This window comes from Clarias gariepinus, chromosome 5 (assembly GCF_024256425.1).
Source record: "Clarias gariepinus isolate MV-2021 ecotype Netherlands chromosome 5, CGAR_prim_01v2, whole genome shotgun sequence".
NCBI classification, from domain to species: Eukaryota; Metazoa; Chordata; class Actinopteri; order Siluriformes; family Clariidae; genus Clarias; species Clarias gariepinus.
The window spans coordinates 26,254,121-26,282,095 of record NC_071104.1 but is presented as its reverse complement, the minus strand read 5'-3'; the positions used below and the strand labels follow the sequence as shown (position 1 = coordinate 26,282,095).

At 37.4% G+C, this 27,975-nt stretch overlaps 1 protein-coding gene across 5 annotated transcripts in view; it reads left to right on the top strand.

The window, feature by feature from the left end:
• Positions 1-21,557, top strand: part of LOC128523943 (bromodomain adjacent to zinc finger domain protein 2B) — a 54,456-nt gene extending 32,899 nt beyond the window's left edge. For 2 of the 5 annotated variants that reach the window (XM_053496161.1, XM_053496164.1), the window contains 27 exons: positions 2,089-2,197; positions 2,849-2,950; positions 3,610-3,820; positions 4,166-4,258; positions 4,590-4,651; positions 5,057-5,122; positions 6,767-6,832; positions 7,163-7,207; positions 7,438-7,470; positions 8,413-8,478; positions 8,651-8,791; positions 9,390-9,644; positions 11,177-11,400; positions 11,507-11,581; positions 11,693-11,921; positions 12,054-12,116; positions 12,235-12,379; positions 12,523-13,184; positions 13,291-13,504; positions 13,615-13,770; positions 13,940-14,100; positions 14,191-14,459; positions 15,546-15,681; positions 15,895-16,041; positions 16,322-16,611; positions 16,832-16,975; positions 17,403-21,557. In XM_053496161.1, coding sequence (XP_053352136.1) covers positions 2,089-2,197; positions 2,849-2,950; positions 3,610-3,820; positions 4,166-4,258; positions 4,590-4,651; positions 5,057-5,122; positions 6,767-6,832; positions 7,163-7,207; positions 7,438-7,470; positions 8,413-8,478; positions 8,651-8,791; positions 9,390-9,644; positions 11,177-11,400; positions 11,507-11,581; positions 11,693-11,921; positions 12,054-12,116; positions 12,235-12,379; positions 12,523-13,184; positions 13,291-13,504; positions 13,615-13,770; positions 13,940-14,100; positions 14,191-14,459; positions 15,546-15,681; positions 15,895-16,041; positions 16,322-16,611; positions 16,832-16,975; positions 17,403-17,556 — 4,318 coding nt within the window. In that variant the 3' untranslated portion in view covers positions 17,557-21,557. The remainder of the gene's footprint in view (positions 1-2,088; positions 2,198-2,848; positions 2,951-3,609; positions 3,821-4,165; positions 4,259-4,589; positions 4,652-5,056; positions 5,123-6,766; positions 6,833-7,162; positions 7,208-7,437; positions 7,471-8,412; positions 8,479-8,650; positions 8,792-9,389; positions 9,645-11,176; positions 11,401-11,506; positions 11,582-11,692; positions 11,922-12,053; positions 12,117-12,234; positions 12,380-12,522; positions 13,185-13,290; positions 13,505-13,614; positions 13,771-13,939; positions 14,101-14,190; positions 14,460-15,545; positions 15,682-15,894; positions 16,042-16,321; positions 16,612-16,831; positions 16,976-17,402) is intronic. The other 3 variants (XM_053496165.1, XM_053496166.1, XM_053496167.1) reach the window with 3 other exon arrangements.
• Positions 21,558-27,975: the final 6,418 nt, after the last annotated feature.

The window sequence follows — 27,975 nt, the reverse complement described above, 5'->3', positions numbered from 1 at the left end:
AGGGTACATGTTGGTTAGAGTGCCAATGCACACACCTCCCCACACTCACTCATACCCAGTGTTGGGGGGTGTTACTTTTCTAAAGTAACTAACTACTGTACAAAATTCCTGTCAATAAATTTAATTCAGTTACATTACAGCATTACCTTCTGATAAAAGTAACTAGTTAGAGTACTTTTCCATTGCAGAAAATGAAAACTTCTTTGTGATTCCTCATGCATGTTGTTTTAGTCAAGACCTTTATAGTTATTCTACCATCATCACTTTGGCCCATAATCTGTTAACTACTAACAGCAGGAATAACATAGTGGGGCGGATTATCAGGGGTGGGGCTTGTAGGACGATTTACACACACACACACACACACACACACACACACACACACACACACACACACACACACACACATTGAATCACAACGGAACCACTGCTGTCTGGCTCAAAAAAAAATTAAACGATGATAAATAAGTACTGTACTTAAATAGCGAACCTAACGTGTTAGATTACTCATTACATCAAAAGGTAATCCAGGTACTCTAACGCGTTACACACTGCTCAAAACCTATTAGGCTCATCTGCATGTCTTTAGATTATGGGTGAAAACCTGAGCACTCAACATTAAAGGAAAGTCAGTAAATTTATCAAGAAGGTGTGTGCTTGGCAGGGAAAATGAAAAGCCAAAGTAAAGTTTAAAAAACCTTCTCGGCCCATGCTCCATTTGAGTCAGTCTCAGACTTGCTTGACTAAAGCCGTGGCACCTGTCCAGAGGAGAAAAGAAGAAAGTGCCACTGTTTCTGGCTTCCGTCCTTCCTCCACCCATCCATCCATGCTTCCTCCCCTGATGGAGTCTGTTGGCACTCACAGTGACTCCAGGTCTCTGGAGTGTTCTGCTGTGTGACACACAGCTGGCCAAGCCTGCTGCACCTGATTTGAATAACTGGTCTGAGTTGTGCCAGGGCTTCTGTAGTGAGTGAATCTGACTTTAGGACAAGACAATTTATTGTGATTATTTAGTCAGCGTGTATGTGTGTGTGTATGTGTATGTATGTATATATATATATATATATATATATATATATATATATATGATGTATGTATATACACACAGTGGAACCTCGGATTATAAACAAAATTCCTTCCGGAAGCGTGCTGATATTTTAAAACACTCGTAAACCAAATCGAAACCAAACTGAAATTATTATTATTATTATTACTATTATTGTTTGTGCGTGCAGGCGATGTGTGTGTGTTTGTGTATAAATCTAAAGTAAGCTCCCCCCCTGCCCCTTTTTGTCTTACACAGTTACCAATCCTCCACTCTTTTCTCACACACACACGCGCACACAACGGAAACACTGTTTTATCGGAAAAATAAACAAGTCATCTCTTTAATGACGCTTGATTAAGCGACACGCTATCGAAATCACTGCTGTAAAGTAAAAAAAAAAAAAATTAACCTGCACGTTACCTTTGAAAAGAATCGCGACAGCAGTGTTTTTGTGTAGAGCAGAGAGAAAGTGTGTGTGTGTGTGCCTGTGTGTCTGTGAAGGCTAAAGTAGAAGGAGCCTGTGTGTGTGTGTTTGTGTGTGTGTGTGTGTGTGTAGGGCACGGTGTCCAATTACGCGCGCACACACAGACACAAAGGGAGAAAAAATGAATATTTAACTTCTCTAATGAGACTTGCCTTTGCTTTACATACACATACAGACACAAAATAAAATGTTTTATGCGCACACACGTGTTCACGGTGTTAAAGTAAACAGTACACGTGTGCACGGATGTTGATTATACCAGTAAGAGACGACAGCAGACCCAGAAGGGAAGACGATTACTCACAATTCCGCTGCACACGAGAGAGAAAAACCATCAGTTTAGATGTGATCATGCTTTAAAACAAGAAACGCATGCCTGATGCATGATACTCAGTACTTGTAAACACAGACTTGTTCGTTTTCCAAGTCAAGATTTACTGTATTAAAAATCTTAGCTTGTCTTACGGAACACTCGCAAACCGCGTTACTTGTAATCCGAGGTTTCACTATATGTAGTGTCACATGTACAATTCTAAACCAATTCAATACATTTCAGGTGGAAAAGAGAGACCCGCATTACAAACGTCTGTGGGCGTGTGCAGGGAGAAGTGGCCTACTATGCTCCATGTGGCAAAAAACTCAAACAATACCCAGATGTTATGAAGGTAAGAATCAGTCCTAATGGAGGTTGGTTTGGTTTTGTCAGGGTTCCAATATCTATAGTTCCTGATGTAGTTTTATCTTGTGTAAGAAAAATACAATCTTGTCTTGCAATAACAGCACATCCTAAAATGTTCCAATTCATCTTTTTTCTGTCTATGCATTAAAGTTAATTAGATAAAGACCTCTCTCCTGAAGCTTCTCCTATGACTGTAAGCATACTGTCCATTACAAAGCACTGACAAAGCTTCATATCATTGATGATATGTTTTACTTTGTTAAATTCCATTGGTTCCTTTTTTATCATTTCAAGACTTAGCTTATGTGAGACATCCTCCATACAAGTTCCCGTGAATTAGTTGTTACTGTATTATATAGCATATTGAAATATGTGCATTAAAATAAATCCATGATTTAAATTATAGCTGCCACTTTTGTCATAGCTGCTGTAATAAAAAATAACCTGACATTTTATGCTCATTCAGATTTGAGATTTTATTAAATAATTGTTTTATATGCATCTTTATATTTAAGTAGGAAATGAAATATGTATTTATTTAATGAAATATTTATGTACATCTTATGTCAACAAACTGTCTAAATTAGGTACTTTTATAAGGTTGTACTTATGCTGTTTCTCTCTTGTACATGTGTAGTACTTGGAAAGAAATGGAATAAGTGAGATCACCCGTGACCATTTCAGCTTCAGTGCTAAAATAAGGGTTGGCAAATTTTATGAAGCTCGAGAAGGACCCGAGGTGATTTACTATTCATTTTATATTCATAGCCTGTCATTTCGTGCCGAATTGTTAATGAGGAATATTTGTTGGTCTGACTGCATGAGAAACACTCTGTTGTATTCATGTATGTGCAAGCACATTTACAATCTTGACAGTTAAAAGTGAATTATGCAACCTTAAAAAAATGTCTGAAATAGCAGAACAGAAGAGGAAACACTGCTTTCTGTAATAATATGAAACAACCACTTAACTGAACAGGCCACTAAAAGGTCAGGTTTTTCCTCCCATATAACAGCCTTTTTAACACTATTATAACACTTTTTACATCCACCTCGTTTGGTAGGACTCACTACCGGTTCTTACTCAAAATCATTCTGATTTACTGCCGTGCTGATGAAATAGATTGTGAAAATATGGAAATTAATATTAAAAAATGCTGTATAATCCAGAATGGAGATGTGGGGAAAAAAAAGATGCTTGACAAGTTCCATAGATTTATTTATTTAACTATGTATTTATGTAACTATGTATTGCCTGAAATGTCTTATAAACTAGTTTCGTGTTAAACTTATTTACAGTACGTACTCAATCATTAATTATAGAATCAGTTGTTCTGATAACAGTTTGGAGGAGTAATTTGTGTTTTGGCGGGCTGATTATGTTCTCCTGAATTCCAGGGTTTGCAGTGGTGCTTGCTGAAAGAGGATGAGGTCATTCCATGTATCCTGGCAATGGAGGCACATAGAGGTCGTCCTAAGAGTCTGGAACTCCAGTGTACTGATGATCCTTTACATTCTCGCCAAAGGAAAAGAAGACCACATAGTGTGGGTGAGGCCGAGGTGGCTAATGCTGCTTTAATTAAACTACAGCGGAAACTGGAGGCACAAGGTAAGATTCCATCTTCCTTAGGTGCACTTAGGATTCTGAAAGGCTTTCTACTCACTCCAAAGTTCTTTTTAAGACAATAGAATAAGGGTACTTAATGTGTGAATTGCAAAATAACAGGTTATATTAGTTATATAACATATGCATGTGTAAGGTAAAAGCATCATGCTTCCTGTATTTTTTTTTTTTACTGCATTGCATTAGCATTTTACATTGCATTGCTTTAAGATGATTAGGTTAAAGTAGCATGCATCCTGTATTGTTTATTTGTTAGCTATAAGAACATTATGTTGGGCAAGAAGCAAATGAAAACTCACTCTTCTCCACTTCTTGTTTTCTCTGGGCCAGAAATTGCACGGCAGGCCGCTCAGATAAAGATTATACGAAAGCTGGAAAAAAGGGCTCTAGCACAAGCTGCCAAAGAGGCCAAAAGACAAAAAGGTAAAGCCATTAAACACTGCACAGCTTGGACATATTTGTTTTGAGATGTCTGCTAAGCAAATCATTTTAGAAATTCTTTACTGTGTAGAGTATCTTTGCTAATAAAACCGGTGTGACTACTTATTTTTTATTGTTTTAAATGATTTTGGTAATTTAAATACAGTAAATCAAATATACATATCACTTATTTCTAGATTTAAATCCATACCTTCTGCATTCTTTCAATTAACCCATGTTTATTACTTTTCCTTGTGATTCACTCTCTCATTATGACTTGATGTGATTTTCAACATCTCCAAGCTAATATAAATCTCTAAATGTCTCATCTCAGCTTTGCTGGCAGCAGAGGAAAAACGCAAGCAGAAAGAACAGCTAAAGATTTTAAAGCAGCAGGTAGAGGTTTCACTTGTGTTTTTTTCCCCCTCACAGTAATGCACACAACCTGCACAACACCTCTTCTCAAAAGAAAGCCTACTTTTCCACTAGCACTAGAAACATGCAGCCCGATAATGTCAGTTATTAGTGGAACCTTGTTTCTGTTCTGAGTATGTTTTGCGGATTCACATAAAAAAAAAACCAATACATTTTATTTGGTGTATGTATGTATGTATATATTTATGTGTATATATATATATATATACTGTATATATATATATATATATGCATGCATGCACATTCTGTAATTCTTTACTTTTTTAATAGTTTTATTATAGTTTTTTTATATAGAGTGCTAAATACTGTATATGTTCTTGTTTTTGCTCAATTTTTTCATGTTCATTCTTCATCTCTCTTTAACAGGAGAAGGTCAAAAGACTTGAACAAATTCGTGCTGAGAAGGAGCTTCGGGCTCAGCAGATACTTGAGGTAAAAAAAAAAAAAATGTAGTGAAGCTGGGCTATGATTCAGATCTACAGTATAATGGCATGTCACAAAAAGGGTATTCATTAATCTGTAATTGTAGAAATTATTTAAAAACCTACAAGAATCCTCACAAATCTAAACATAGAAAAAATATGTAAGAAACCTAAAATATCGCTGTTAAAGGTTTTATCTTCAGAATGCGTTGAGGGATTTAAAAGGGAAAATGCTCTTTCACTATTCTTTGTTTTAAGCTATTTAAAATCTCAGTGAAATCTGAAGGGTAAAAATAAACACTGGTGAAATGAGCTGAATGTAATTAATAAAACAAGGTCAGAATTTTTTTTTTTTTGCCATTTTGTTGACCATGGTGTAAAGATGCCACACTTGATAAACCATATAAACAGCTACTTGTAAATCGTGCATTTAAATAAATATAAACCTTATTCTTTTTTCTGTTTTGTTTCCTTTTTAAATCTCCTGGTGTTTTTAAAAGTCGGGTTAATAGGATGTAAGAGTGATTGGCTTCTGACCTACTATATGTTTGTAATATGTCACCCAAGCTCAGTATCCTCACCCACACATGACAGGAAAACCTTAACCACAATGTTCAGATTGCTGTTCTACACAAATCTTTAAATGCCCTTGTGAGTTGGGAAATTTTACACTGTGCTGTATTGTGAAATAAATATCTCTCGCCATACATCTGCACGCCACATTCCCTGACTGTCTAGTAGGGCTACAGCAAACTATTAATAATAATGTGCTGACATTTTGGAGTTTTCATGTCCTCCATGTGCTTGGTGGGTTTCCTCCGGGTATTCCGTTTTCCTCCCACAGTCTAAAGACATGAAGATTAGGTTAATTGGCATTTCCAAATTTTGCACCGATATACCACATGTAACTAAAATCAAATACAATAAGTTTTTTTTTTTTTATCATGAAATTACACACTATGATTACAAATTTCACTATGCTGTCTGTAAAATTGTTAAAACACCAAACGGTTTCCTGAACACAGTATGTAATGGGAGGTTAATGTTAACAAGCAGGAGCCAAATGCAAGGTGCTTTCATTTTAAATGTTCCCGCATCATTACCTTCAAATAAAATGGCTATTATATCACCAGGCAAATGTTTCCCCTGTGTATGCTCTAAACAATTCAAGTGAGCCACCTAAATTTTTCAGCTGATTGTCTGGTTCTTGTGTTCATTGAAGAGAAAACCTCAGCAGTTTATTGCATTCCAACCAAAAATAGACGCTGTGTCATCTTTCATAATGCATTTCTTTATGGTTGGGGAATTACCAAGTAAGACCAAGTAGGTTCATTGGAAAAGGTTGGTACACTCAAATATTTCTGAGAAGGGAAAAACAAGTCCCCCACCTGCTCCAGTAGTACATTACAATCTAAGGAAAATAAAGACTGCTGATTTTTTTTTTTTTTTTTTCATAACGCATTTCCTTATAGTTGGAAAAACAAATCAGTGAACTTTCCACAGGGTCAGGTAGTCTCAAAATGTACTGTTTATGTTAAAATCACCGTCTACTGTAGGTTTGCTATAAAAAATAAACAGCAAACACTGATGCCAGGGTTGCACATCTTTTTAACTATTTAGTTTGATGGAAAAAGGTCGTTGTTTTGTTTTTCAGGCAAAAAGAAAAAAGAAAGAGCAAGCCATTAATGCAAAAACCCTAGAAGTTGAGAAACGACTGAAGGTAACAGTGATTGTACTTGTGCCCATACTTGTGATCTATTGAGAGATTTTCCTGAGATGTGACAAGCAGGCTGTTGTAAATTAATAACAGCACAGACTGAGACTGTCTGTGTTTGAGTAACTCCTGTCTTTCCACTTCGCTACACTTGGACACACAATTTGAAGCTGCTACACCTGGCCAATCAAGTTAACCAACCATTTTTAATGTGTGTGTGTGTGTGTGTATATATATATATATGCATGCAATAATATCATTTTTGTCTTCATATTGTGTTTAAAGTTTACTCAAATCCTGCGTGTGTGTGTGTGTGTTGTTTCTACTGTTGTTCAGGAGAAAGAACTACGCAGACAACAGGCATTCATTCTGAAGCAACAGGTATGCAGTAACAAGTCTTTCCACTTGTGTCTGCTATAAAGGACAACTTAATCAAAAACATTGTTTTGTGTCTCTACCTTGGATATCTCCCATATTGCAGTGCTTAGTGCTTATCCTTTTAACATTCTTGTGGTATTTGGGTTCCGCCCACTTTGGGAACTTCTCGTGAAGGTGGTTAAATGTCTTTTTTTTTGTCTCTCTCTTAATTCTTTGCCAACTCTTTCTGGCAGGAATTGGAGAGGCATAGACTAGAAATGGTATGGGTATGTTTACTTTTGTACATCTCCCACTACGTTGTGAGTTATTTGTGATGTGGTTGCCCATTGTAATGCGTAAGCAGGCTGCTGTCATGCCTACATTTCCTTTGCATGGCTCTCATTATGCGACACACTGTACGTTTTCTGGCTGTGCCAGGGAGAGAGAAACAATGTACTGTACGTACTATTGCAGAGGGACCGAGTACGTAGTATTACCAAGACATATTGATGTCCATTGAAATCATGACATCCCAAATACTGATTTTTGTTGTTTGTTTTTCTAATAATTTTGTATTAAAACAAAGTGATACATTTGTCCAAATGTGATGGACGCCATAGGGTTACATTTAATAATTTTCCAAAATGTCTGTTGAACTGTTAAACCACAGGTTTAAACAGCCTTACTCTAGGCTCATTAAATTATGCAGCACGGACAACTTTCACTTATCTGTGTAGAAAAATTCTACTACCGAATCAGTTTAATGTCTGACTTGAATAACTGACACATTTTGTTAAATAACTGAGAGGAAGGACACGTATATTATTGTACAGGATTCTCCCACATCTCCCTCCCTTGTTCAGCTGACTGTGCTCTAAAGGGCAGCATGTAGAAAACTTCAGTTTAATTAATAACACTTGTCTGAACTAAAGATAGTTACTTTATTTTAGTGGCAGATTTTGAAGATCTGATGAGTACTGGCTTTGCATTTTTTTTTTTTTTTACATCCTTGCAATACTGCTTTCATACACTGCACTGTATGTCTAGCATCTATCTGTTACCTTATTCTTTTCCATGTGTTACACTTGATTTTCCTGTGCTTATTCTAATCTAAATTGCCTTGTTTTGATGTTCTATTTAAGTGTTTGTACTTTATTGCTAAGGTCATGCCATACATGTATTTATGTCCATCCATGTGAGGGTAAATGTTGCGTTTTGTGGTGTTGTAGGAACGGGAGAGACGGAAGCAGCACATGATGCTTATAAAAGTCATGGAGGCTCGGAAGAGAGCTGAGGTGTGTCTGGTGTATTCCTAAAATAAAATACATGTTGAAAATGAGAAACAACATCGTCACCTTACAAATGTCTGTCACTTGTTTTTAAACTATATGAAAGTGTAAGAGTAATTTCCAGTAAAAGTGCCATGTTGAATAGTAATGACTTCTGGCTTGTGTATTCTGGTTACAGGAACGAGAGCGTCTGAAGCAGGAGAAAAGAGATGAGAAACGCTTAAACAAAGAGCGCAAACTTGAGCTCAGACGGCTGGAGCTAGAGATGGTTAAAGAGCTGAACAAACCCAATGAAGACATGTGCCTTCCAGATCAGAAGGTATTTGTGCCATCATTATTCAACACAATTTAATTTTAATTCAGTTTTAATCTTAATTAGAAAAAAAAAATCTCATTACAGATGCTTTATTTTGTTTTTATTCTTTATTTGCATGACATACTCTATGACAGTGGTACTGATCCCTGGTCCTGGAAGGTGACTCCTTTGCATATCTTAGTGTGTTCCCTGCTATACCACACACACCTCAATTTAAAAAAGGCTGTTAATTAGTTGATTATTTAAATACGGTGTGCTGAGAGCTTAGGAAACACTAAAATGTGCAGGGCTGTGATCCTCCAGGACCTGAGCTGAGAACCACTACTCTATGACAGCTGTTTTTTTTGTTCAGTGTTCACAATGTTCACATTGCCATCTTGTGGCTACAGCACGTACTACAACTCAAAATGTATTTTAAACAACTACATTTGTCAGTTGAATCTTGAAGTAGTTGCTAATTAGCTTTTTGAGGAGAACAATGACAGTGCAGCGCAAGCTGTGTATCAGTACAAAGCTGTGTATCTGCACATATTTGGGGTGATTATAACCATACTGGTATAGATTTATGAATAACTTCTTTTCACCCCTTTTTCTTCCATAGGCACTGCCTGAGCTGTTACGGTTACCAGGTCTTCTGTTGCCAGATGGCTGTTTTGGGGACTGCCTGATGGTGATGCAGTTCGTGCGCTGCTTTGGGAAGGTGCTGCGTTTGGACCGCAGCACTAAACTGCCCACCCTTCACATGCTACAGGCAGGACTTCTCAACCTGAGTCCCAGTGTAGCACAGTTGCAGGATCTGCTCATTGGCCTGCTGTCTGCTGCAGTTTGTGATCCAGGTTTTCCACCAGGATCAATGGTGAGGAACATGTGCATACACAAACCTTCATTCATAATTCAGAGCAAATGGTCCCCACATCTTCACCTGACACTGACACAATTAGTGTCCAGAGGCTGTAGAACAGACTAGTGAAAAACTTTTAGTACATAAAATAAAGTCACAGTGTGTGTTTACTGCTTCCCAGCCGTCCATTCATTGTTCTTATTTATGTTGAAAGAAATATAAAATGTAGCAATACTTACACCTAAAATAAAAACATTGACAGAAAGCGAAGATTAATGAGGTTATGGTTTTCATTCCCTTGAGGTTGTGGGCAGATGTAGTTTCCAGCTCACCTCAGGCACTGCTACACTGTTCCTGCCATCCTTTCATCCCTGCTGTGTCCTTTCACTACATTCTGCAGATCTAGAACAGTGAGAAAGAAACCGAGAACTGAAGTGTAAATGTATTAAAACTAACATAAAAAGTGCTTATATTCCCTACTAGCTAATACATACTGTAGCTTAGTTACTTACTTAAACATTAAACACTGCAACATAAATATCAAGTCAACAGCTTTTAACATTAGACAAGCTCTTCAAACTTTTTTGGTTCTTCTCTACATAAACTAAAAGTCTGTAACGAGTGAGTTTCAGTCCAATGCACAACAGCCAGCAAATCTCCTGTTAGTCTTGTTTGTGTAATCTATATCCCCGTGAAGCTCATTCAAACCCACTGACAGTATTTTCTCTAAAACTACATGTTGGTGGGTAAATGCTAGCTTCTTTTATGGATTTTTTTTTTTTTTTTTTACTGCTCCAATGTAACACTTACTATAAATGCTGCTTCCTCCTAACCGAGTGTAATAATGCACAGGGTAGTATGTCTCACCAGGCTGTTGCATGAGCTTGATTCCTTGTTGATGGATATCAGGTTATTGGGGAATTAGACAGGTCACCTGGTAAGCCATGCCAGAGGAAAGAAAGCAACAGGGGGAAGTCTGTTTTTAGGAGTTAAAGCCATCGTCAACGATACAGGTTCCAACCCTGCATAAGCCATACATTATTAGATCAGACAAATCCACGGTCAAATCATGTTTCTATACAATCAGGAACCCCAGAGATCATGTTCAACCATGGATAGGATATGTCTGAAATTTTTTTGGGGGATTGGGTACTATAGAATGCAGAATCCACCTGGTTATTCTTATATTTCTTAATATTTAAATGATGGATTGTAACCATACCACTGCTCAAATCACTGCTTTTGCATCAGACTGCAAGCAATTAGGAAGTAAGATATGCATGTTGGCAACAGATAGTTGGAATATATGGTGTAATGGATGCTATGGATGTATTTATTTTAATGTTTACATCAGTTTAATCTATGTATTGCTATATAATTTTATAGCATACTTTAGCCATGCATCATAAAACACTTCATTCTTTTGGATCATTCTGAAAATAGTGATGAATTATGTTATGTTATATAGTTTTACAAAATGGCTGAAATAATATTTTAGCTAATGTAATTTTTAATCACTTTATTATTTTCTGCATGTTGTGTGGCAGGCAAAAACAGCTCTTGGTGATCATGTTTCTAGTGTGGAGATAAACCGGGACAACATGTCAGAGATTTTGCAGATCTACATGGCCGCCCACTGCAGTCAGACGGAGCTCACACCACTGGCAGAGAGTTTAAAGACCAAAGGATTTCAGGCCCACACCCCAACTCAGAAAGTTTCAATCATGGCTTTCTTGGTCAATGAGCTGGCCAGCAACAGGAGCGTAGTTGCGTAAGTCCTTTAACATCTCACCCACATGTATAAAAGAAAAGACAAAAAAAAAGAAAATTAATTACTGTGATGGTACGTTTAATTTTTTTCCCTCTTTGGTCGGCAGGGAAATTGACAAAAGTATTGACCAGATGACAAATCTACGGAGGGAAAGATGTATCATTGAGAGTAGCCTTCGAAAGTAAGTAGTAAAGAGGAACAATCTTTTCTTCATTAATTGAAGCTATAGATTCTGTGTAAACAATCACCGTCACCTCACATGTAAGTCATTAGCACGAAATTGTGTGTTTAGAATGAGAATTATCTACGCTAAGCGGACCGGGAAGCGTGATAGCAGTGTAGGAGGTGAAGAGAGCCAGGGTTTGGGAACACCTACCACTGGTCACAAACACAAGAGAAAGGTCGAAGGCGTTGAGGAAGATGATGATGAGGATGATGACAGTAATGATCTAGGAGAGGAGGATGATGAAGAGGAAGATGGAGGGAAGAAATGCAAGAAAACCGAGACATGTGAGGAAGAGGTATGTACTGTAACAGCATATGGTAGGACGCAAGTAGCTCTGAAAACAAAAAAATGGCATCATCTGTTTAAACAGATGTTTGTTTACAAATATTTATGTAATTGTTCTATATGTTTAATTTTTTTTTTCCAGGATGACGAGGATCAAACATCCAGTTTGGAAGAACTAGAGAAACAAATAGAGAAATTAACCAAGGTAAACTCGTATATGTAAACAAATAAAAGTGTTATTACTATCATTATTGTTATTGTTTTTAGTGGGATTACGTAAAGGTAAAGGATACACTTTTAATGGTGATACTTGTCCATTATAGCAACAGCTTCTGATCCGTCGTAAGATGTTTGACTCCTCCCCCTCACTGCATTCGATAATGCTAGGGCAGGACCGCTATAAGAGGCGCTACTGGGCCCTTCCCCAGTGCGGAGGGGTGTTTGTTGAGAGTACAGGCAATAAAGAGGGTAAGAGTAACGCACCTTTTATTCTTAATTACTTTATTGTAAATCAAACACTGACAATCAATATATTGAAATATATGTGCTATAATTTTGCGAATCTTAAATGCATGAAGTGGTATGACGAAGGTTTGACTGTGTTTTTTTAGATCCACAAGTGTCTCAGCAAGAGTCTGAGTGGTTGCAGAGTGCTCAGTGGATTTCAGTAAAAGAGGAGCCCACAGAGGTACCAGCTAAGCAACCTTACAACAGCCCTCAGGCAAGGCATGAAAACTCCGGTCTGGATCAACAGCAGGAGAATGGCTCATTTAATCTCTTCCTGCAGAAGCCAAGTTCTTTTTCCAAACTAAGCAAACTGCTAAAGGTCACGAAGAAGTGCAGCAGTGATCCTGAAGGCGCATTTTCCACTCTCCCCCCTTTACATACAAATCCTTCAACAGTGTTAACCAACAGCCTCACACATAACATAAACCAGGAAATTAAATCCGAGGTCAGCAGTCTGCTACTAAGCCCTGGCTACGTTGGCACCTGGCAACATTGTCTAAATAGTGACCAACTCTGTAGGACATTGGCAGAAAAACATACTCACTGGTTCAGCCTGCTGCCTCGTTCCCCCTGTGACAAGATTTCCGTGACAGCCAGTTCTATAAATCCATCATCTTGCAGTACCAAAGCCTCATCACCTGCCACCAGCAACAGCATGACCCAGTCCACCTCCACTCTCTCCTCTGGCAACAGCCAGAGCATCACGTTTTCTGTCAGTCCCTCTTCTACTGCACCAGTCACTAACTTTTTAATAGAAGGAGTGCAGGTATCTGTGCTGTTCCCCTTGCAGTCACACTAATGCATGAAAAAGTGACAGTATGAGAATTAAGGAATTTACTGACTTCTATGAAATTTGACTTTTTTATTTTTAGATGAAGCACATGGGGTTGCAGTTTCCTCGCTGGCAACCTGAAATGATGAGTCCAAATATGACCTTCAACGGCATGTCCATTTCCCCACGTCTAGTCCCGAGCCCCAATATGGCCACCAGTAAGATTGAGTCCCCAGTACAAACAAATGAGAAATCCTCTGCTCTAGAACTGGCCAAAAATCAGGACCTGCCCTCACCACTGCCTATTCCACAAGGTAGGAGAGCACCAATAACTTCTACATTTATATATTCCTTTAAAAGTTTAAGTTTTTGCTTTTGTGCTTTAAATGGTAGCATATTGTATATTTATCCTTGCATGTTGTAGAGATGTTTACCGGGTGGTGGAAGGTGTCCAGCTCTGAAGAGTTAAGCCGCATAGTGAGTGCCTGTCACCCTCGTGGGATCAGAGAGAGAGTCCTACAGAAACAAATCCAGAAACAAATGGAATACCTCAGTCAAGTCTGTGCCAAAAACAAAGATGGTAAACCCTGTACCTCACTGATAATAAAGATGCCCATTGTAATTGTGAAAAACATTTCTAGAGCAGTAATAGCAACATTTAAGACGTAAAATAGACTTGCAATAATTTTTTTTTTTTTTTGGCGACTTTAAGGCCAACCCCTGATCGTTTAATTTCTGTATGTGTATAGCTGCCGTGATTGATGTAGGTGAGCTAGGGCGGAACCAAGTCTGTGCGGACACAGTGCAGAGATGGTGTGTTGAGAAGCACGCCATGAATGTGGACATTGCTGTCCTGCAACAGGTTGAAGAGCTGGAACGCAAAGTCACCTCTGCTAGTCTACAGGTCAAAGTAAGTATCTTTTAATTTGTTGCCTCTACCAATTTCTTAAATAAACACCTGGATGCATAGATGCATTTTCCTCTCTCCTCTGTTGATCAGGGCTGGACGCCCACAGAGCCGGAGTCAGAGAGGGATGACCTGCTCTATTATGAGCAGAAGGCTGTGGCCAAGAACGAAAGTACAGACATTGTGCGACGCGCCAATAATCCATTGGACATTGCAGTGGCACACCTGTTTGTGCTGGAAAGGCATATTGAGAGAAGGTACCTCAAGAGCCCCTTAAGCACCACCGCCCAGATCACTCTGGATAACCGGGTTATGGCTAGCATACCAGCTCCTGCAACCGCAATTGGTGCTGACTACGATAGGTAGGTCTTTTAGCATCTTGGTTTCCTTGATCGTTGTACTTACTTTTCTCTCTCTCTTACACAGAGTACACGAGTATTCCCCTGCTTGACACATGCTGGCTTGTCTACATTCTTCTACCTGCCCCTTGTCGCATTCTCTTTTGTCAGTACTCTAGTTTATGGCTTGCAGTTTCACTGTGAATGACTTGTGCTGTATATTTGCTTGCATCATACTGGTGTCATATTGTTTATACTGGTTGTAAACTTGGATGGTTGGTCACATCCAACGAGAGCTAGAGTAAATGGGACAAAAATGAGGATAACAAACTGCATGAAATCAGTCCCGTAATTGACAGATCATGGAATCCTGCCTTCAAAAGAGCTAATGACTGACATAAGTATTGTGTGGTTTATCTTGGTTAAAAAATGGATAGAATTTTATAACATGCAAGGCATGAACAGCCTGCAAATGCCATTTTCTGCAAGAATACATGGTTCTTGGCCACAATTAGTAATAGAAACTGCCAGGCATTTTGCTAGGCTTTCAGGGCACCGCTTGTTCAGTTTCCTAATGACTAGGTCTTTGGTTGCATTTTAGCTAGTAAGTCAGCTTGTCATGTTTGTCAAAGTTTAAAGGAACTCGTAAACAGAAGCGAAACTGCTGCCTCTGATGTTTGTACAAAAGCAAATCAGAGCCAAAGATGTCTGTCCTTATCCAAACGGGACTTTAACATCAGCACTATTTCACAAAATCTGCCTATTTAGGCAGGTTTTTTTCTGAATAGAAGGTACGAGTAGTGGTCGTATGTCCAATATATCAATGTTCTGGACATTAATAACACAATATATTATCAGTAATTGGCAACCATATTCTATTAAAGGCATAAGTTATTGGTATTGTTTTCTGTTGTTCACTTGCATACACATGTTGTTTCTGCCCTAAAAGTAACAAGTGTACCTAAAAATGCTATTTTGCTTAATTAGATGCACAGACTTTTCCTCTTGGAAAACTTTGTATGGCCAATGCCGTCGACGTTGAGTGGGGCTGTGGGTGTGGACGTTCTCTTTCCCAAATAAGTGTTTAACTCTTTTGCTTTTCTCATATAGAGGTGAGGAAGACTTGTCCCCAGGGTTGAAGGTGTGGAGGAAAGCCCTTCATCAAGTGCGTAGTAGTGCCCAGCTTTCACTCTGTCTGCAGCAGTTACAGCATTCTATTGCATGGGAGAGATCCATCATGAAAGTGGTAAGGAAAACGCATATACTGTACACTGGAACAGTCCACAACAGTTATGAATAAGTAATATTATTATTTTTTTTCCAATTGGCAATTTAGTTTCTCTAAAGAGCAGATAAGAGCAATTTTGGCAGACATAATAAGGATTTATAAAAGGCAGGAGTAGCTGTGCTTTGTTCTCTGATAATACTGAGTGTCAGTGCTGTGTTGTGTTGCTGTCAGTACTGCCAGTTATGCCAGAAGGGGGACAATGAAGAGCTGCTGCTGTTGTGTGATGACTGTGATAAAGGATGCCACACATACTGCCATAATCCCCAAATCACTACTATCCCTGAGGGAGATTGGTTCTGCCCTGCCTGCATAGCCAAGGTTAGGGAAGCTGTCCTTTAAATTAAAACAATAAGGCATATACACAACAAAAAAAATTATAATAATTTGACCTCATAGTTACTTTGGTGCGTGACAGGTAGATCAATTTAGACATCGAGTTGCACAAACTGTTCACTTATGGTGACTTGAGCCACAAATTCCATGTTCCGATTGTGTGTTTGTTTTTTCCAACAGACCCCTTTGCACCTTGTGATATTTATTTTTTGTTACTTATTTCAATCTAATCTTTTATTTTACTCTTCTTATACTTTCTGTACAGGCATGTGACTCACCTCAGCAATGTAAAAAGCAGACCAGTCGGAACAGTGGAGGGGGTGAAAAATTGTCTGGAGCCAAACGCAACAAGAAAGTCTATGTGACAGGAGACGGCTCAGAGAATGATACAGGAAGTACCAGTGTCAACAGCACCCCCAAGAAAGGAGGAAAAGAAACAAGAAAGAGAAAAATAGATGACAACATTTGCAAAAACATAACGAAGCAGGAGAGCGCAACACAAGCAAAAAATTTTAAACCAACTCAAGACAATAGTAAAGACCTGGAGCTGTGCAGGTACCAGACATACAACACACATGGGCAGTATATCAGCTACTGTAGCCTATATATGGTTATAATTATATATAATCAAATTTTATGTGTCGCACTTTAGGAGAGCAGACATTATTTTAAATGTGCTTTATTAATAAAATGTACTTAGACATATCTAGATATCTTGGTTAGATTTTATTTATTTGGTGTTCTAAAAGTTTGTTTGTGTATTATTACTGTATAGATTGCTTTTGGCTGAGCTGCAAAGTCATCAGGACGCCTGGCCATTTATGACGCCTGTCAATCCCAAATCGGTCCCTGGTTACCGCAAAGTCATCAAGAAACCCATGGACTTCTCCACCATTCGGGAGAAACTTTCCAACAGCCAGTATGTATCTGTGCACAAACAGCAGCTTATGAAAAGTAATCCGTGTGTGTGTGTTAGCCTGGAGCAAGACTATGACATCATAAGATTTTTTAACATTTTCTTTTAGACATAAACGCACCTATATTCTGTAACTGCACTGGTAGCAATAAAAAGAAAAATCAATGAATTTCACAATTATCACATTTTATGAATCTTTAGGCTTTTTTTTTAACTGGCTCTTTTAATCAATGTAATAGTGTTAGGGCATTCCTTTAGTATTTTAGTATATGTGTATAGTTTCTTATAGTTAAGGCATCAAGGTATGTATAGATTTTGGCCAAAAAAGATTTTTTCCTTTTCTTGACTCTTGATTTCAGGGAAGCAGATGCTATACATTGGGCCTATTTGTGTAAATTATAGTGATTAGTGTTTTTTTTTTTTTTTTCAGATACCTGAATTTGGAGACATTTATCATTGATGTTAACTTGGTTTTTGAAAACTGCGAAAAGTTCAATGAGGATAATTCTGAAATTGGACGTGCGGGACACAGTATGAGGAGATTTTTTCACCGGAGATGGACTGAGCTCTTGAAACAAATTTAACTAAAATTGGCTAAAAAAAATTTCTGAAAAAATTTATTGACTACTGCTGCTTTAAATTTGTGGTCAAACGAATGCTTACCTTTAATTTGATCCTTATCCCACTCATTCTACTGGTTTTCATCGTGAGCCAAAAGTACAAGCAGTTCAGTGTCTTCAAGTGCAATACAAATTCTGTTCCTTTACAGAACTTTTATCAATTACAGCTGGAACTGACAAAAGAGCTTTCGACACTGTAAATATACTTTTTTTTTTTAAATATAAACTTTACTATTATAGTGAATGTATTTTATTTAATTTTTTATTATTTATAATTAATTTGGTATTCTTTTTCTATGAAAAGGAGGAGCATTTTAAAAATGCGTAAAAGCATTTTTACTGAAATATATCTATATATCTATAAACAAATGTTTACACTGTTAGGTGCTTTATTGGTACCAGGAAACACATCACAGTATTGCTGTAAACCTTAATTAGCAAAGAAAAAGTTTTGACCATTGAAGAACAGAGACTATTAGATGTACTGTATGTTGTACATAGTGTCTACATGTCTAATAATATGTACGTGTGAAATTTTGCAAACATGCATTGCCATTTTTCTGTTGTCTTTAAGTAGCATAAATTAAAAAAGAAAAAAAAAAGGGAGATCATACTTGGACTAAATTGAAATTACAAAATACACACACGTATACACCAATCAGCCATAACATTAACACCATCGACAGGTAAATTGAATATACCAGTAAACTGGTATCAGAATTATAGGCACCCAAGGCTCATCCATGGATCTTGGGACAGAAGGCCAGCCTGTCTGGTCTGAACCAACAGAAAAGCCAATGCAGCACAAACAAGAACCAAAAAAAAGTCACTGCTGGCTATGACAGAAAGTTAACAGAACATCCAGTGCACCACAGCCCACCGAGGAGGGGGCTCAGCAGGCAAAGAACCTAATGATGCTGATCTGCCCTCCAAAATTCCCCAAACCTCAATCCGTTCAAGGATCCATGGGAGGAGCTGAACAAACAAGCCCAATCCACAGAAGCCCCCCGAAGAATCTGCCACTAACATCACAAGACCTCTGGGGGCACACTGGGGAGTCTTGGCCCAAGGGGGCAGGGCCCTCCTGGCTGTACAAGGTAAAACTTGGATGTTTTTAATGTTAATGGTTTTAAAATTATGGCTGATTATATATGAATGTTATTAACATACAGTAACACATAGTGTTGAGGTATAGTATTGAGCTCTAGGGTTGTAAAGTATGCTTGAAATATAGGGTTGATGTGTAAGTAGGTGTAAAGCATAGAGTGGAGTGTAGCATAGAGGCATATCATGTCTTTAAAGTGTAGACATGAAATTTGGAGCCTAGCAATGAATTTTAGTTCAAGTATGAGGGTTTTTTAATTGGTGCATAATGTTGACTTATGAGTTGTAGCTCTTTTAATAATAAATGTTTTAACAAAGCTTAGTTTTACAGATTATTAAGGTATAGATCTATTATAGTGCATCTCAATAAATTAGAATATAGTGGAAATATTGATCTAGAATGTTTGAGAGTTTCATTTATTAAAGTGGGGAAAAATAATTTCCATGATATTCTAATTTTTGAGATGCACTGTAACTCATTTAAAAGATGTTACTTAGGAATCTTGAGGGTAAATATCCTGTCCTGGGTTACAGTGAATAGAAAAGTTTTGAAAATGCAGAACGTGCAAATGCGTAATACTTCTGCATGTGTTAATAGGGGTCTTAAAAGGAATATAAAACTGGTCATCGCAGCTGTTTTTGGAAAAGGCAAGTCTTTAGAGATGTCCACTACAGAAGAGATGATAGCATTGGTAAAGGCTGCAGAGTACATGGGTATTCCCCTGGTGATACAGTATGTAAATCAAAACTGCAGATAACTCTTGAGATGAACATGCAAGAACAGAAGCTGATTAGAGAATTTAGACTATGCATACTCAAGTGTTGTCACTATGCAGCTGAAAAAGCGTCCTGGGGGTGAGAGAATCATTATCAATCTGATGATTGCATGAGAGAGGTGTGGCAACAGCGAGAACATAATGATTACTGCAAAGCACTGTCTAATTACCATGTGGAATTTATTTCGTCTAATTTATTTTATTTTAATACACTTTTAACAATGAACATTGTTGCCAAACAGCTTTACGGAAATAAAGATTCCTGATATAAATAAAAATAATTAATGAGCAAGCCAGAGGTGAAAGTGGTAAGAAAAAACTCCTGGGATGACATGAGGAAAAAACTTTGGGAATTGGACTCGAACAGGAACCCAAGCTCATTTGGGTGATCACAGATTCAATTCAATTCAAGTCAATTTTATTTATATAGCGCTTTTAACAATGGTCATTGTCTCAGAGCAGCTTCACAAAAATGAAAGAATTTTTTAGAAAAGAAAATAAATTAAATAAATAAATAAAAAACTGATTAAATAAATAAATAAATCCCCTTTATAACTGTGTTTTGAGGTCAAAAAATTATAAATGGAAATGTGTTTTTAGTTAGTATTAAATACACCTTGTTGAGATTACAAACTGTTGGAGTTAGCACTGTTGGAGACTTGGGTACAAAACTGTTAATGGCAATTTTAGTCCTAACACTATTAGAGCAATTGCAGATCTAAGCCATCATAACAAAACTGTTTGGATCGAATGCAATTGTAACCCATTTTTATGAATTCCAAGTAAAACCATCCTCCATAGCCTTATTAAATGTTTCAGCAGTCCGTATGGGGCATTCCCAGTAGCAGTAAGTGTTGTTTATATGTGATGAGAACTCGAGTCAGAAGTAAGGGATCAGGGTGGATCAAAAGCCGGCAACTTTTGATTTGAAGTAGGTACTGTATGGTGAATCATAGATTACTTGGTGCTGTGGTACAGTACAAGATTTAAAATTCAGTGTGAAATTTCACTGGGAGAGAAAGTAGTGTGCATAAGATCCACAGCTCACAATGTAATAGTGAGGCTGCCTCTGTATCGTAAACATGACAGGAAGGCAATTTGCTGGGGGACTTCTCAAATAATACTAATAAATTCTGCATTCCGGACTAACTGGATGAACCTGGTGGAGCATCAAGGTTTACAGTAATCCAACCAAAAGTGAAGACATGTAATGATGGTGTATTCCTGCCCTGTTTCTAGGATATCCGTTGGGATCACTGTGTTTGTCATATAGATATTACAGAAGATCAATAAATAAAATATATTATTCATCGTCAGGAAGCATTTTATCCTTATCAATGGCACAGTGGAACAGAAGGATCAAGAGCCTATGACTATAACACTGGGTGCAAGGTGGGAATATCCCCTGGATTTGACACTATTGCAAAATGTGCACACACTAACTTAACCCTGGGAAAACAACAGAACAGTAGCTCCAACTACAAGCATGATTTTGGAAAAAAACATGAGAACCTACAGGAAACACAAAAGAGAGAGACGAGGACAACATGTAAAGCTCCTCAGTAAATAGGATCAACGACCATAAACCTGTACAACTGGATAATGTTTTTTCTTTTTTTTCTAATATATAATTACTGATACAGACTGTTGGCATCAGTGTTTCAGTGGAGTCTGTCTTTTGGCTTTTCTATTGTGCTAAATAAAAATGTATAATTATTATTTTTGTCTCCTACTCCAAGAAACAAATATGTTGGTCTTTGACTTGGTAACAGGACAGATCCACACATCCAATCCCAGTGAGCTCCTTAAACCAGTTCTACTGCCTGGATTGTATATTCTCCTCCAAACATTCACTTTCAGTTTTTTTATTTTCTACCTGCATTAATAAGCCCATAAGGAAAAACAGAATAAGAAACCTAAATCTTCCTCTTCTGAATCTAAGCTTACAGTATATCATCATGGTTTACTCTATTGTATGGTTGTACTGTTTAAATTTTTTTTTTAAATGTCAATTTCTATGTTTAAAAAAAGCTTTTTTTAGTGCAATTAAAAATGAAATTCTAAAAATAAAAGCACTGAAAAGTTTTAGAAGTTCAGTTCTCTATGAATCAGTAAGAAATCTCAGTAACTATATCTATTTTAAGATTTGATGGATTCCTGGTCATTCTGAATATGCTTTCACATGTAACTAATTCTCTGGCCTGCCTTTCTGTTACCATGGTACCAGTTATGTCTAACTCTAATATGCACCTTACGTCACTTGCTGCTGAGACTCCCAGGACACTAGATGTAGACCAACCCATGCACACACTGGGATAAGTAACAGTCAGTCAGAGCTGTGCTTTGATGTTTCTTGGAAAATTGGCTGTGTTGCAAAGTAAGGTGCATATATACGATATGTGGATTTGGGATTGTTTTAATTGGTCTTCTCTGCACACCTCTTTAAAATAAAATTAAAGTATTTCAAATGACAGGAGGAAAAATAGGCATGATGTGTCCATGAGTCCCCAGGAGCATCATCCTTGCTCTTTGGGTGAGAAGATCTGTTAGATAATGTATACAGAAGTACAGCTGTTAGTACTTTACTCCAGGGGTGTTCATCTCTCTAGTGAGGTAGCATGAACAGAAGTTAGAAATATTATGTTGGCTGACTATGTGTAGCAGAGAATACATTATATCAGCATGGAAATCATGGAAATCCCCACAGGTCAAGCTTCTATTTCTCTTCTTGTCAGCCTTCTCATCGTACATTATCTTTGGCAAAGAGTGAATGAACATTCACTTTCCACTTCCTGTTTTTTTTCTAGACAAATCTTCCAGTTTTCTGCGGATCAAAAAAGGCTCTTCTGCAAGCCACTAAGCAGTGCAAAAGGCAAAAAGTCTAAAGGTCTCATATTCTGGTTTCATAGTACTGTATTTACAGGCCGAACTGATGGTTATACAGTGCTGTATCTCCTATAGTTTTCAGACCCTTTTCCAGATTATGTCATGGAGTTTTCTTGAAAAAAAAAGGGACCTTGCAAAAAAAATCCAGTAGTCAACTCCAAATACTTTTTATGTATAATTTTTAAATATGAATTTATATTTTGTGAGTGTTCAAAACCTCACCAAATGCTTCTTTTTTCACTAAATCTGGCATAAAATTTATATGGAACATCCAAGAACCCTTAAGGATAAGTTAATTACCTAATTAAGGAATTACCTCACTCTTTCAGAGGAAAGCTATCTTTCTTTTTCTGGTGATGCAAACAAACTATTGATCTATGTGTCAAGTCATAAAAATCCACTTCCCAACTTCACTACTTCATTATAGACAGTATAATAGTATTATAGAAACTATAGGTTGATTATCTCTTCTTACCTTAGCCAAAGCTGAAAGATTAATGTTTCTTTTAGTGTAAGCTGTTTTGTGACAGTCAGTTCCTCACTCTAGACTTTTTTTTCCCCAATAGAGCTGAGCTACATGATCTTAGTATCGTATCAAGCTGTGCAATAATAAAAAAAAATATTGGATGGCCTTAGACTCACTGGCCGACTTATTAATTTCACCTACTCGGCCGTATGATAAACAAAAAACCCTAATCACTCAATTATACAGTATGGCAAAAACTTGATGCATTTAGACATGTGGACATGGTAATGAAGGTCTGCTCTAATCCAAACCATATAACAAATTGTGAACAATACATGATCTAAGTAGCTTTAGGTTATTATTTATCAAATTACTGCACAGGGAAATTCTTTCTTTCTATATTCCAGCTTTAGGGGTCGAGGTCAGATGGCAGAGTTAGCCATGATGACCTTGCACATGGGCCCAAAAAGAACAGGCTGGTGGAGCTGGGACTTGAACCAACAACTTTAACGCAAAGCCTCAACCTGCTGAGATACCACTGGAACACTTTGAACACAGGATGGTTATTGGTGCCCAAATGTGTTTCAGGTTGGATATGCCCGGACATGCTTCACTGAAATACTACTGGTTGAAGTCAGAAATAAGTTCAATAAAGTTTGAAATTGTAAAATAATTTGAAACACACCTGGAATAAGATGACATCTAGTGTGCAACACATCAAGCTATTACAAGCTGCGACTTGTTTGTTAAATTCCCTGACGACCATGAAAATTAGACAGGTATCACAAAGACAGGAAACTTTGAAGTCAACATAGTGCAAGTATCTACAGTATCTATGGAATAAACTTACTGAAAAACAGTCAGTGAAAAGTATTTAAAAAGCTATAAGGGGGAGGTCCAGCTCTGAAACTGTCTTTAACTGTGGCACACAAAGCGAGATAAAACTATCTAAAATTCTCTCACATTGTTTTCACTTACTTGCAATGAAATTTTGATTACACAAAAATTCATTTCATTGCAAGTAAGTGAAAACCACGTCAATACCTGGAGTTTGTCTCCCAACCATCTCTTGAGGCTTGACCACAAGTTCTCAATGGGATTTAGGTCTGGGAAGTTTTCTGGCAATGGATGCAAAATGTTGATGTTTTGTTCCATGAACCACTCAGTTCTCACTTTGCCTTTTGTGAAGGTGCTCTATCATGCTGGTCGAGGCATTGTTTGTCACCGAATTGTTCATGGATGGTTGGGAGAAGCTACTCTCTGAGAATGTGAACAAACAAACAAAAAAAAAAACATTTTTTGACAAATTGCAAGCATGATGGCTTTTCATTCTTGCACAATCAGGAATACGACCCATAAGTTGACTGACCGCATCCTAGAGGGAATTGCTGAGGTTTAAAAAAAATAATAAGGATCAACGTTACAAATATTGACTCTGCATAAACTTAATGTAATTGTCAGTAGAAGCCTTTGACATCTATAAATTACTTGTAATTATACTTCAGTATACCATAGTATTGTCTGACAAAAAGATCTTTAAACACTGAAGCATCAGACTTTTTAATATTTGTCATTCTCAAAACCTTTTGGCCATGGCTGTGCATGCTGCACATTTTCCATAAGGTTTCTCAGATTTTCAATACTAATTTCAACCAAATGAAGTAAAAAATATCCAGTTGATGTATGCACGTTCACATACTGGAACATTACACTGCCAGGTGCTTCTTGTGGCTCAGGTGTGTCCTGTTGTGTTTGATTGTTTAAACAGTAGAAACCTCTGAAGCTCTCCTCTTGGTGTCAGCCCTAAATCCGGATCTCCACTGGAAACAGATTGTCCTGCGACACGGTTCAGGTGTTTCAGGTATAAGTTTGTTATTTATATTTAAATGACGTACATATTGGACAATGGAACTTGTCAAATTCTCTAAATCTAAAAAAAAAAAAAAAGAAAGCGAGTCAATCCCCAAGACCCCATGTTAAAATACCCATCTTTACAACAGAAATAACCATGTTTACAGCTTGGGACAAAAATCTGTTTTAATTATATTAAGCCGCAAAATAGGCATAATTGGAAAAATGACATAATTAAGTGACAGCTCAGTTTACAGGTGTCAAACCTCCAGCTTAAGCTTGCCAACTTATGGGAGGTGACTGAGTTCTGTAGGTGAGTTTGAACCAACACCCAGGCTCTATTTTTTTTCCAGCCATTTACCTATTTATGGATTAACTGGGGTTGTGATGTCAGTAAATTCATACACATTCAGGAGCATAATTAGTATCTGAATGGTTTACCAAATTTATGACATTTATTTTTATGAGCCCCAAATGTCTTGGGTAAACACTCATACAAATGGTTTACAAATTTCTTGTGCAGCTTGGCGAATGCGACCCACTAATATCAAACCAGCAAAGCATGACTAAACTTTCTCTCATGTTTTACAGAAAAAAGAGGAAATAAAAGAAGACAATACAAAATTCAAGAATCCAAAACGTGTGTGTGTGTTGTATATGAGAATATTGTTCTCAGGCATGTTAAGCAGACCTGTTCTGTTTTAATCACGGCCCATACGGCTTTCTGTGATTGGTAAAATCCTATCTTTCCACTTCACTTCACATGGGCACACACAGACTCAACATCTGAAGATGATACACTTGGCCAACCAAGTTAGCAGACTTTTGTCAAAGCATGTATTTCCATATTTCTGTGTAAACTAAATTCCTCTAGTCCTGTCTGGATCTCTTTAAACCTCTTGCACTGGTCCCTGTATTACTGACATGCTGGCTAATAAACCTCAGAGATTTCGAAAAAAAAATTGTCAAGCATGCTTTTAAAGCATCATGTTTAATGGATATTAAAGCGTATTAAAGCTTCTTACAGTCCACCTTCGCCTGGTGCAGAAAGGCGCTTGATCACTGCAGATATTCTACACTGTAATTATACAGTAGTATAGCAATATTGGTATACATTCTATATGTTGGTCTTCTTGGTGTTTACCTGTGGTTGGCATCCACTAAGTTGCATTACCACCACCTTCTGGGCTTGATCTCCCTCTTCTTCCCTTTAGCTTAAATCCACTTTCCTAGTTCGTTCACCATTAAGAACCCCATCAAATACTTTCTTCCCTGTCCACATTCTCCATTCTCTGAAATACTTTTCACAGTCCAGACTTCTCAGTTGTTCATAATGCCATATCCAACTGTCTATATTGCCAGGTATCATTCAACATTTTGGCTATATTGTTTGCAAATTATATGTTTAGTCATGTAGGTTTACAAGCTTCTTATTCTGGTGTAGAGATTCTCCCATCAAATAACTGTTTAATGTCTGACTTGGTTGAGGCTCACGTTATGTTTTAATGACGTCGTTCTTCCAGTGAGGATTTTCTATGGAAGCTCTACATCATAAGTGAAAAGCCAGTGTACCATTACACTGTTGTGTGTGCTGACAGATAAAATAGTACTATTCTTTTACACACTCCTTGTGCATTTATCTGTCACTCACACTGTCCTATTTCCAAAGTGGTCAAACTGTGAGTAAAAGTGTAAGTGAGATTACTCAAGAAACACCAGCCAGGGTGAAAAGTAATGACTTTCACCACTCTGGATATATACTGCTCAGTCAGAGTGCACTCTAGTGCAGGATCGAGAGCACCTGAAGCAGGACATGAAGGCGTGAAATAGAACTCCTATGTCTGGAGCTAGAGATGGTTTAAGGGCGAGCAAACCCAATGAAGATGAACATGTGTCTGCCAGATCAGAAGGTAACTGCACAGACACGTAAAAGTATGAGTTGTCCAAATGTTTCAAACATCATTTAAATAATTAATGATTAATTATATGATTAATTCATAATTAATTATAAATAATAATTTTATTTATTTAACATAACCAGTCAAATATATCCTAGTCTTGGTTCTTCTGCTTGTTCTGTCTCATGCAGGTCCGTGTGATGTGGATCACTGCACTGCCATCTAGTGGCTACAGAGAATACGACACCTTATTATGTATGGCATCTCATTTATGAATTTATTTTGCTTCATCATTGTTGAATGGAACTGTAGTGTAGTTGCTTAATCATTTTTTAAATAGGAATTTAAACAGTGCAGTTTAAAGGAGCTCACCTTGAGCTATATATTATATATGGCTTTGAACATTGTCAAGGGTGTGATAACAGAATTACTTGTATATTGATCAATAAGGATTTTTTACTATGTGAAAACACTTTGTGTGTGTGTGTGGTGTGAAGGTCACCATGTTGTTTCTTATTTCTGGGTTGCTTAAGGAGAGAAGGAAATGGAGAGTATAAGGAGTGCTATGCTTCTTTTGCTTTATGTTTTCTTGTTTCACTATATTTTAGACGTTTTCACTAGTTCATTTGTCTTTTATAAATATGATATCACATTTTAATATATATTACATTATGGATCGTAAACTAAAATTTATGAAATACCTGTTTTAGCAGTCCAACACATAGTTTTTATTTCAGTCTTTACAAGTCTTTATTTTAGTCTTTTATTTTTAGTCAACTTTACAAGGTGCTTAATGTAACATTAAGTAAAACAAAATAAACTGATAATCCATGATGCAGCACATTGTACTGAGCTTTCCACCAGTTTCCTGACCTTATTCACCCATCTCTACTGGCCACTTTTTTGTTTTCCACATTGGGATATTTTAAGCATTTACCCTGCATGTCAAAACAACTCGCTCAGTCCTGTTTTTTAGTTAAGGCATATAAACACGAAACTATGTGGCTTTCTATTTCAGGAAACCAACTAGTTCTGCATTCATTTTCTATCACATGAGCAAACGTAATGTCCTTTTTGCCTGTCTTAGGCAGAGAGACGTGACCTAACCTGTAAAGATGAAGCAGTCTAGACAAGATGTTGTAAAATGTTTTTGTCCACCTATTAGACATTACATGCTGAGTTCCCTGTGGGTATTTCAGTCAAGTAAGATTTTGATTGCCTTCTGGTTTCCCAGCATGCAACAGCAGGTGCCCCTTCCAGACAACTCGTACTCTGCCATGCGTACAGCAACCAGATTCTGATTTGGCCTGAGGAGCAAAATAAGTCAAGCTCAATCCGATTTAATGTTCTCTGATCTAACATTAATCCAATGTACCTGTTGCATTCTGGCTATACATAAACA